Raw genomic sequence first — 12,199 nt, forward strand, 5'->3', positions numbered from 1 at the left:
ACTCAGACAAAGAATAGGTGAGCACACACTCAGCCAAAGAACAGGTGAACACACACTCAGACAAAGAACAGGTGAACACACACTCAGACAAAGAACAGGTGAACACACACTCAGACAAATAACAGGTGAACACACACTCACACAAAGAACAGGCAAACACACACTCAGATAAAGAACAGGTGAGCACACACTCAGACAAAGAATAGGTGAGCACACACTCAGCCAAAGAACAGGTGAACACACACTCAGACAAAGAACAGGTGAACACACACTCAGACAAAGAACAGGTGAACACACACTCAGACAAATAACAGGTGAACACACACTCACACAAAGAACAGGCAAACACACACTCAGATAAAGAACAGGTGAGCACACACTCAGACAAAGAACAGGTGAGCACACACAAAAAACAGGCGAACACACACTCAGACAAAAAACAGTCGAACACACACTCAGACAAAGAACATGCGAACACACACTCAGACAAAAAACAGACGAACACACACTCAGACAAAGAACATGCGAACACACACTCAGACAAAGAACATGTGAGCACACACTCAGACAAAGAACAGGTGAACACACACTCAGACAAAGAACATGCGAACACACACTCAGACAAAGAACAGGTGAACACACACTCAGACAAATAACAGGTGAACACACACTCAGACAAAGAACAGGTGAACACACTCAGACAAATAACAGGTGAACACACACTCAGACAAAGAACAGGCAAACACACACTCAGACAAAGAACAGACAAACGCACACTCAGACAAAGAACAGGTGAGCACACACTCAGACAAAGAACAGGTGAGCACACACTCACACAAAGAACAGGCAAACACACACTCAGACAAAGAACAGGTGAGCACACACTCAAACAAAGAACAGGTGAACACACACTCAGACAAAGAACAGGTGAACACACACTCAGACAAAGAATAGGTGAGCACAGACTCAGCCAAAGAACAGGTGAACACACACTCAGACAAAGAACAGGTGAACACACACTCAGACAAAGAACAGGTGAACACACACTCAGACAAAGAACAGGTGAACACACACTCAGACAAATAACAGGTGAACACACACTCAGACAAAGAACAGGTGAACACACACTCAGACAAAGAACAGGTGAGCACACATTCAGAAAAAGAACCAGTGAACACACACTCAGACAAAGAACAGGTGAACACACACTCAGATAAAGAACAGGTGAGCACACACTCAGACAAAGAACAGGTGAGCACACACAAAAAACAGGAGAACACACACTCAGACAAAAAACAGTCGAACACACTCTCAGACAAAGAACATGCGAACACACACTCAGACAAAGAACAGGTGAGCACACACTCAGACAAAGAACAGGTGAACACACACTCAGACAAAGAACATGCGAACACACACTCAGACAAAGAACAGGTGAACACACACTCAGATAAAGAACAGGTGAGCACACACTCAGACAAAGAACAGGTGAGCACACACAAAAAACAGGCGAACACACACTCAGACAAAAAACAGTCGAACACACACTCAGACAAAGAACATGCGAACACACACTCAGACAAAAAACAGTCGAACACACACTCAGACAAAGAACATGCGAACACACACTCAGACAAAGAACATGCGAACACACACTCAGACAAAGAACAGGTGAGCACACACTCAAACAAAGAACAGGTGAACACACACTCAGACAAAGAACATGCGAACACACACTCAGACAAAGAACAGGTGAACACACACTCAGATAAAGAACAGGTGAGCACACACTCAGACAAAGAACAGGTGGGCACACACAAAAAACAGTCGAACACACACTCAGACAAAAAACAGTCGAACACACACTCAGACAAAGAACATGCGAACACACACTCAGACAAAGAACAGGTGAACACACACTCAGACAAAGAACAGGCGAACACACACTCAGAAAAAGAACATGCGAACACACACTCAGACAAAGAATAGGTGAGCACACACTCAGCCAAAGAACAGGTGAACACACACTCAGACAAAGAACAGGTGAACACACACTCAGACAAAGAACAGGTGAACACACACTCAGACAAAGAACAGGCGAACACACACTCAGACAAAGAACAGGTGAGCACACACTCAGAAAAAGAACCAGTGAACACACACTCAGACAAAGAACAGGTGAACACACACTCAGATAAAGAACAGGTGAGCACACACTCAGACAAAGAACAGGTGAGCACACACAAAAAACAGGCAAACACACACTCAGACAAAAAACAGTCGAACACACACTCAGACAAAGAACATGCGAACACACACTCAGACAAAGAACAGGTGAGCACACACTCAGACAAAGAACAGGTGAACACACACTCAGACAAAAAACAGACGAACACACACTCAGACAAAGAACAGGTGAACACACACTCAGACAAAGAACATGCGAACACACACTCAGACAAAGAACATGCGAACACACACTCAGACAAAGAATAGGTGAGCACACACTCAGCCAAAGAACAGGTGAACACACACTCAGACAAAGAACAGGTGAACACACACTCAGACAAAGAACAGGTGAACACACACTCAGACAAATAACAGGTGAACACACACTCACACAAAGAACAGGCAAACACACACTCAGACAAAGAACAGGTGAACACACACTCAGACAAATAACAGGTGAACACACACTCAGACAAAGAACATGCGAACACACACTCAGACAAAGAACATGCGAACACACACTCAGACAAAGAACATGCGAACACACACTCAGACAAAGAATAGTTGAGCACACACTCAGCCAAAGAACAGGTGAACACACACTCAGACAAAGAACAGGTGAACACACACTCAGACAAAGAACAGGTGAACACACACTCAGACAAATAACAGGTGAACACACACTCACACAAAGAACAGGCAAACACACACTCAGATAAAGAACAGGTGAGCACACACTCAGACAAAGAATAGGTGAGCACACACTCAGCCAAAGAACAGGTGAACACACACTCAGACAAAGAACAGGTGAACACACACTCAGACAAAGAACAGGTGAACACACACTCAGACAAATAACAGGTGAACACACACTCACACAAAGAACAGGCAAACACACACTCAGATAAAGAACAGGTGAGCACACACTCAGACAAAGAACAGGTGAGCACACACAAAAAACAGGCGAACACACACTCAGACAAAAAACAGTCGAACACACACTCAGACAAAGAACATGCGAACACACACTCAGACAAAAAACAGGTGAACACACACTCAGACAAAGAACAGGTGAACACACACTCAGACAAAGAACAGGTGAACACACACTCAGACAAAGAACAGGTGAACACACACTCAGACAAATAACTGGTGAACACACACTCAGACAAAGAACAGGTGAACACACACTCAGACAAATAACAGGTGAACACACACTCAGACAAAGAACAGGTGAACACACACTCAGACAAAGAACAGGCGAACACACACTCAGACAAAGAACAGGTGAGCACACACTCAGAAAAAGAACCAGTGAACACACACTCAGACAAAGAACAGGTGAACACACACTCAGATAAAGAACAGGTGAGCACACACTCAGACAAAGAACAGGTGAGCACACACAAAAAACAGGCGAACACACACTCAGACAAAAAACAGTCGAACACACACTCAGACAAAGAACATGCGAACACACACTCAGACAAAGAACAGGTGAGCACACACTCAAACAAAGAACAGGTGAACACACACTCAGACAAAGAACATGCGAACACACACTCAGACAAAGAACAGGTGAACACACACTCAGATAAAGAACAGGTGAGCACACACTCAGACAAAGAACAGGTGAGCACACACAAAAAACAGTCGAACACACACTCAGACAAAAAACAGTCGAACACACACTCAGACAAAGAACATGCGAACACACACTCAGACAAAGAACAGGTGAACACACACTCAGACAAAGAACAGGCGAACACACACTCAGAAAAAGAACATGCGAACACACACTCAGACAAAGAATAGGTGAGCACACACTCAGCCAAAGAACAGGTGAACACACACTCAGACAAAGAACAGGTGAACACACACTCAGACAAAGAACAGGTGAACACACACTCAGACAAAGAACAGGCGAACACACACTCAGACAAAGAACAGGTGAGCACACACTCAGAAAAAGAACCAGTGAACACACACTCAGACAAAGAACAGGTGAACACACACTCAGATAAAGAACAGGTGAGCACACACTCAGACAAAGAACAGGTGAGCACACACAAAAAACAGGCAAACACACACTCAGACAAAAAACAGTCGAACACACACTCAGACAAAGAACATGCGAACACACACTCAGACAAAGAACAGGTGAGCACACACTCAGACAAAGAACAGGTGAACACACACTCAGACAAAAAACAGACGAACACACACTCAGACAAAGAACAGGTGAACACACACTCAGACAAAGAACATGCGAACACACACTCAGACAAAGAACATGCGAACACACACTCAGACAAAGAATAGGTGAGCACACACTCAGCCAAAGAACAGGTGAACACACACTCAGACAAAGAACAGGTGAACACACACTCAGACAAAGAACAGGTGAACACACACTCAGACAAATAACAGGTGAACACACACTCACACAAAGAACAGGCAAACACACACTCAGACAAAGAACAGGTGAACACACACTCAGACAAATAACAGGTGAACACACACTCAGACAAAGAACATGCGAACACACACTCAGACAAAGAACATGCGAACACACACTCAGACAAAGAACATGCGAACACACACTCAGACAAAGAATAGGTGAGCACACACTCAGCCAAAGAACAGGTGAACACACACTCAGACAAAGAACAGGTGAACACACACTCAGACAAAGAACAGGTGAACACACACTCAGACAAATAACAGGTGAACACACACTCACACAAAGAACAGGCAAACACACACTCAGATAAAGAACAGGTGAGCACACACTCAGACAAAGAATAGGTGAGCACACACTCAGCCAAAGAACAGGTGAACACACACTCAGACAAAGAACAGGTGAACACACACTCAGACAAAGAACAGGTGAACACACACTCAGACAAATAACAGGTGAACACACACTCACACAAAGAACAGGCAAACACACACTCAGATAAAGAACAGGTGAGCACACACTCAGACAAAGAACAGGTGAGCACACACAAAAAACAGGCGAACACACACTCAGACAAAAAACAGTCGAACACACACTCAGACAAAGAACATGCGAACACACACTCAGACAAAAAACAGACGAACACACACTCAGACAAAGAACATGCGAACACACACTCAGACAAAGAACATGTGAGCACACACTCAGACAAAGAACAGGTGAACACACACTCAGACAAAGAACATGCGAACACACACTCAGACAAAGAACAGGTGAACACACACTCAGACAAATAACAGGTGAACACACACTCAGACAAAGAACAGGTGAACACACTCAGACAAATAACAGGTGAACACACACTCAGACAAAGAACAGGCAAACACACACTCAGACAAAGAACAGACAAACGCACACTCAGACAAAGAACAGGTGAGCACACACTCAGACAAAGAACAGGTGAGCACACACTCACACAAAGAACAGGCAAACACACACTCAGACAAAGAACAGGTGAGCACACACTCAAACAAAGAACAGGTGAACACACACTCAGACAAAGAACAGGTGAACACACACTCAGACAAAGAACAGGCGAACACACACTCAGACAAAGAACATGCGAACACACACTCAGACAAAGAATAGGTGAGCACACACTCAGCCAAAGAACAGGTGAACACACACTCAGACAAAGAACAGGTGAACACACACTCAGACAAAGAACAGGTGAACACACACTCAGACAAAGAACAGGTGAACACACACTCAGACAAATAACAGGTGAACACACACTCAGACAAAGAACAGGTGAACACACACTCAGACAAAGAACAGGTGAGCACACACTCAGAAAAAGAACCAGTGAACACACACTCAGACAAAGAACAGGTGAACACACACTCAGATAAAGAACAGGTGAGCACACACTCAGACAAAGAACAGGTGAGCACACACAAAAAACAGGAGAACACACACTCAGACAAAAAACAGTCGAACACACTCTCAGACAAAGAACATGCGAACACACACTCAGACAAAGAACAGGTGAGCACACACTCAGACAAAGAACAGGTGAACACACACTCAGACAAAGAACATGCGAACACACACTCAGACAAAGAACAGGTGAACACACACTCAGATAAAGAACAGGTGAGCACACACTCAGACAAAGAACAGGTGAGCACACACAAAAAACAGGCGAACACACACTCAGACAAAAAACAGTCGAACACACACTCAGACAAAGAACATGCGAACACACACTCAGACAAAAAACAGACGAACACACACTCAGACAAAGAACAGGTGAACACACACTCAGACGAAGAACTTGCGAACACACACTCAGACAAAGAACATGCGAACACACACTCAGACAAAGAATAGGTGAGCACACACTCAGCCAAAGAACAGGTGAACACACACTCAGACAAAGAACAGGTGAACACACACTCAGACAAAGAACAGGTGAACACACACTCAGACAAATAACAGGTGAACACACACTCACACAAAGAACAGGCAAACACACACTCAGACAAAGAACAGGTGAACACACACTCAGACAAATAACAGGTGAACACACACTCAGACAAAGAACAGGTGAACACACTCAGACAAATAACAGGTGAACACACACTCAGACAAAGAACAGGCAAACACACACTCAGACAAAGAACAGACAAACGCACACTCAGACAAAGAACAGGTGAGCACACACTCAGACAAAGAACAGGTGAGCACACACTCAGATAAAGAACAGTCGAACACACACTCAGACAAAGAACATGCGAACACTCACTCAGACAAAGAACAGGTGAGCACACAATCAGACAAAGAACAGGTGAACACACACTCAGACAAAGAACAGGTGAACACACACTCAGACAAAGAACAGGTGAACACACACTCAGACAAATAACAGGTGAACACACACTCACACAAAGAACAGGCAAACACACACTCAGATAAAGAACAGGTGAGCACACACTCAGACAAAGAACAGGTGAGCACACACAAAAAACAGGCGAACACACACTCAGACAAAAAACAGTCGAACACACACTCAGACAAAGAACATGCGAACACACACTCAGACAAAAAACAGACGAACACACACTCAGACAAAGAACATGCGAACACACACTCAGACAAAGAACATGTGAGCACACACTCAGACAAAGAACAGGTGAACACACACTCAGACAAAGAACATGCGAACACACACTCAGACAAAGAACAGGTGAACACACACTCAGACAAATAACAGGTGAACACACACTCAGACAAAGAACAGGTGAACACACTCAGACAAATAACAGGTGAACACACACTCAGACAAAGAACAGGCAAACACACACTCAGACAAAGAACAGACAAACGCACACTCAGACAAAGAACAGGTGAGCACACACTCAGACAAAGAACAGGTGAGCACACACTCACACAAAGAACAGGCAAACACACACTCAGACAAAGAACAGGTGAGCACACACTCAAACAAAGAACAGGTGAACACACACTCAGACAAAGAACAGGTGAACACACACTCAGACAAAGAACAGGCGAACACACACTCAGACAAAGAACATGCGAACACACACTCAGACAAAGAATAGGTGAGCACACACTCAGCCAAAGAACAGGTGAACACACACTCAGACAAAGAACAGGTGAACACACACTCAGACAAAGAACAGGTGAACACACACTCAGACAAAGAACAGGTGAACACACACTCAGACAAATAACAGGTGAACACACACTCAGACAAAGAACAGGTGAACACACACTCAGACAAAGAACAGGTGAGCACACACTCAGAAAAAGAACCAGTGAACACACACTCAGACAAAGAACAGGTGAACACACACTCAGATAAAGAACAGGTGAGCACACACTCAGACAAAGAACAGGTGAGCACACACAAAAAACAGGAGAACACACACTCAGACAAAAAACAGTCGAACACACTCTCAGACAAAGAACATGCGAACACACACTCAGACAAAGAACAGGTGAGCACACACTCAGACAAAGAACAGGTGAACACACACTCAGACAAAGAACATGCGAACACACACTCAGACAAAGAACAGGTGAACACACACTCAGATAAAGAACAGGTGAGCACACACTCAGACAAAGAACAGGTGAGCACACACAAAAAACAGGCGAACACACACTCAGACAAAAAACAGTCGAACACACACTCAGACAAAGAACATGCGAACACACACTCAGACAAAAAACAGACGAACACACACTCAGACAAAGAACAGGTGAACACACACTCAGACGAAGAACTTGCGAACACACACTCAGACAAAGAACATGCGAACACACACTCAGACAAAGAATAGGTGAGCACACACTCAGCCAAAGAACAGGTGAACACACACTCAGACAAAGAACAGGTGAACACACACTCAGACAAAGAACAGGTGAACACACACTCAGACAAATAACAGGTGAACACACACTCACACAAAGAACAGGCAAACACACACTCAGACAAAGAACAGGTGAACACACACTCAGACAAATAACAGGTGAACACACACTCAGACAAAGAACAGGTGAACACACTCAGACAAATAACAGGTGAACACACACTCAGACAAAGAACAGGCAAACACACACTCAGACAAAGAACAGACAAACGCACACTCAGACAAAGAACAGGTGAGCACACACTCAGACAAAGAACAGGTGAGCACACACTCAGATAAAGAACAGTCGAACACACACTCAGACAAAGAACATGCGAACACTCACTCAGACAAAGAACAGGTGAGCACACAATCAGACAAAGAACAGGTGAACACACACTCAGACAAAGAACAGGTGAACACACACTCAGACAAAGAACAGGTGAACACACACTCAGACAAATAACAGGTGAACACACACTCAGACAAAGAACAGGCAAACACACACTCAGACAAAGAACAGATGAACGCACACTCAGACAAAGAACAGGTGAGCACACACTCAGACAAAGAACAGGTGAGCACACACTCAGACAAAGAACAGGCAAACACACACTCAGACAAAGAACAGGTGAACACACACTCAGACAAAGAACAGGTGAGCACACACTCAGACAAAGAACAGGTGAACACACACTCAGACAAAAAACAGGCGAACACACACTCAGACAAAAAACAGGCGAACACACACTCAGACAAAGAACATGCGAACACACACTCAGACAAAGAACAGGTGAGCACACACTCAGAAAAAGAACAGGTGAACACACACTCAGACAAAAAACAGGCGAACACACACTCAGACAGAAAACAGGCGAACACACACGCAGTCAAAGAACAGGCGAACACACACTCAGACAAAGAACAGGTGAACACACACTCAGACAGCTCACCTGTTCTTTGCCTGACTGTGTATTCCCCTGTAGTTTGTCTGACTGTGTGTTCACCTGTTCTTAGTCTGAGTGTGTGTTCACCCGTTATTAGTCTGAGTGTGTGTTCACCTGTTTTTGTGGTGAACACATACTCAGACAAAGAACAGGTGAACACACACTCAGACAAAGAACATGCGAACACACACAGACAAAGAACAGGCGAACACACACTCAGACAAAGAACAGACAAACACACACTCAGACAAAGAAGAGACAAACACACACTCAGACAAAGAACAGGCGAACACACACTCAGACAAAGAACAGACGAACACACACTCAGACAAAGAACAGACGAACATACACAGACAAAGAACAGGTGAACACACACTCAGACAAAGAACAGGTGAGCAATCACACAGACAAAAAACAGGTGAACACAAACTCTGACAAAGAACAGGGGAACACACACACAGACAAATAACAGGCGAACACACACTCAGACAAAGAACAGGTTAACATTGGAATTGGAAACTAGGAGGCGGGACAAGAGGAACACATGGCCAACACAAATAAAGACAGAGTCGTGTGCTCAAACACAACACTAACAAACACACATTAAACTAAGACAAGACTGACAGAACTTTCTGCTGAGAACGCTGACATTTCTAATCTGACTAATAAGAGTGTCATATTTCAGGGTCAGTCCTTATAGACATTAATAACTCATGGTTATTAATACTTACCACAGAGTCACCAGTCCCTCTTCTGTTCCCTGAAACATAATGTCACGGAAAGTTTATGATCAAACACACACACAGTCTCTAATGCAGATTACAATCGTTTTTAAAAGAGTCTAGAAGAATTCTAGTGTTGTAGAATAGAAACATTATTTTTGTTAACTCATTGATTTCTCTTCACTTTTAGAGAAATAAATTTGTCTCAATTACATATTTATTTTATCAGATGTTTTCGTCTGTTGTTACAAAATATGAAAAACTCACCTGCTCTTTTTTTACGAATCACACAGAGAATAAGAGCCAGAAGGAGAAGAGCGAATGAAGCGGCAACAACAATCACAATCACTGCAAGTAAATCGATGCTTGTTATGATGATTTTATAGAAATTGATATTGAAATTGATATTGATATCTGTACACTAGCAGACTGTACCTCATATGTTAACTAAATGAATGTGACATGATTGTTTAGGACTGTCTGGATGAGAAAGATGTGTCTGACATTTAATGACAGGTACTTTTTACATTACGGGATTGTAGGTGATGTACAAGAGAATGGAATTAGAAAGTGATGTATATTACAAACAAAACACATTTAATGACAAATAAAAATTTGTGATCAGCTGTTTGAACAACTCCAGAGAGGATTCAGAAACTGATTCTAAAAAACTCCATGAGTCGGTCAAATGAGGATGATGAACATACACACCTGGAGTCAGTGCTGTTGTTGTAGTTGATGTTTCAGATGGAAATAGAATAAATAAATCCTCACTATGATTTTATTAATTTATCATGGGATGGCGTGAGATACACTAGCTGGATAATATTTATAATTATTTTGCATCAGACAACAGAAAGTACAAGTCATATGCATGTATCAAAATGTCATAGACTCACTAACAAATCTGACTAAAGAGCTTCTTTATGTAGATAATATTTGTGATGATAAACCAGTCTGTGAGAGCCAGTGTAAAGCACTGAAGCGAGAGTGATGATGTGTGACAGTGATCATGTGATCATGAAGCGTGTGTAGGAGTTGCTGCTGTAGTTCGTTCATACACACCTGGATTCAGAGAGTTTGCTGTGGTGTCTGGAGTCAGTGCTGTTGCTGTAGTTGATCTTACAACTATTAAAAACAAGATGGAAACAGAAATATGATTACACAATGTCAAGGCATTTATCTGACAAACTGCTATAGTGTAGAGCGGCTCCGCATCAGTGTGACGCTCACTATGATTGTATTAATTTATCACAGGAGCGGCGTGAGTTACACTAGCTGTATATTATGATTATTTTGCATCAGACAACACACTGAACAAGACCACTGTATCAAAACTCACTGACAAATCAAACCACTGACAAATTAGTTTGACCACTAATATTTTACAATTGCCAAACGTATAAAGCCATCAGAAAGAGTAGATCCAGTCTGTGAAAGTTTTCACAAATCTGTCAGAAAAGAGTGTTTTCTCACCTGAATACTTGACAGTGTGTGTGACTGAGGTCTGGAGTTGATTTCTGTGAGTAAGCTGACATCTCCACTCTCTGTTGTTATCTTCATTCAGGAGTGTTGTAGTCAGAGTGATGATACAGTGATGTTGATGTGATGATGATAATATCTGATATCTGGAGTCTGACTTCAGATCAACACCAGCCTGATTCACCCACAACAGCTCAACTCCCTCAGAACTGACCCGATCATCACAGGAGAATACAGTACCTAAATACAACTGACAGGAGAGAGTCACAGAGCAGCCTGGACTGATCTCAGTCTGTGAGGATGAAGATGATGATGAAGATGGAGACACTGAAACTGAACACAAGACACAAATCACAGACTCTTCAATCATCATCTGAGTTTAAAGGAATAATTTTACAGTAAATTGACCACATAATCATA

The 12,199-nt window shown here is 43.0% G+C and overlaps 2 protein-coding genes across 2 annotated transcripts in view; one reads left to right on the plus strand and one right to left on the minus strand.

The window, feature by feature from the left end:
* The window catches only part of LOC143746091 (uncharacterized), a 606,033-nt gene that overhangs the window by 226,721 nt on the left and 367,113 nt on the right, over nucleotides 1-12,199 (plus strand). The window lies entirely within an intron of this gene.
* LOC143746109 (uncharacterized) overlaps nucleotides 1-12,199 on the minus strand; it is a 101,146-nt gene that overhangs the window by 72,877 nt on the left and 16,070 nt on the right. The window contains exons 3-6 of the mRNA XM_077237873.1: nucleotides 11,774-12,112; nucleotides 11,363-11,425; nucleotides 10,565-10,645; nucleotides 10,307-10,335 (exon numbers count right to left, since the gene is read on the minus strand). Of these exons, the coding sequence (XP_077093988.1) occupies nucleotides 10,307-10,335; nucleotides 10,565-10,645; nucleotides 11,363-11,425; nucleotides 11,774-12,112 (512 nt within the window). The remainder of the gene's footprint in view (nucleotides 1-10,306; nucleotides 10,336-10,564; nucleotides 10,646-11,362; nucleotides 11,426-11,773; nucleotides 12,113-12,199) is intronic.

The sequence above is a fragment of the Siphateles boraxobius genome, unplaced genomic scaffold (genome assembly GCF_051911475.1).
Source record: "Siphateles boraxobius isolate OS27281-9 unplaced genomic scaffold, OSU_SipBor_1 21, whole genome shotgun sequence".
In the NCBI taxonomy this organism is placed as follows: Eukaryota; Metazoa; Chordata; class Actinopteri; order Cypriniformes; family Leuciscidae; genus Siphateles; species Siphateles boraxobius.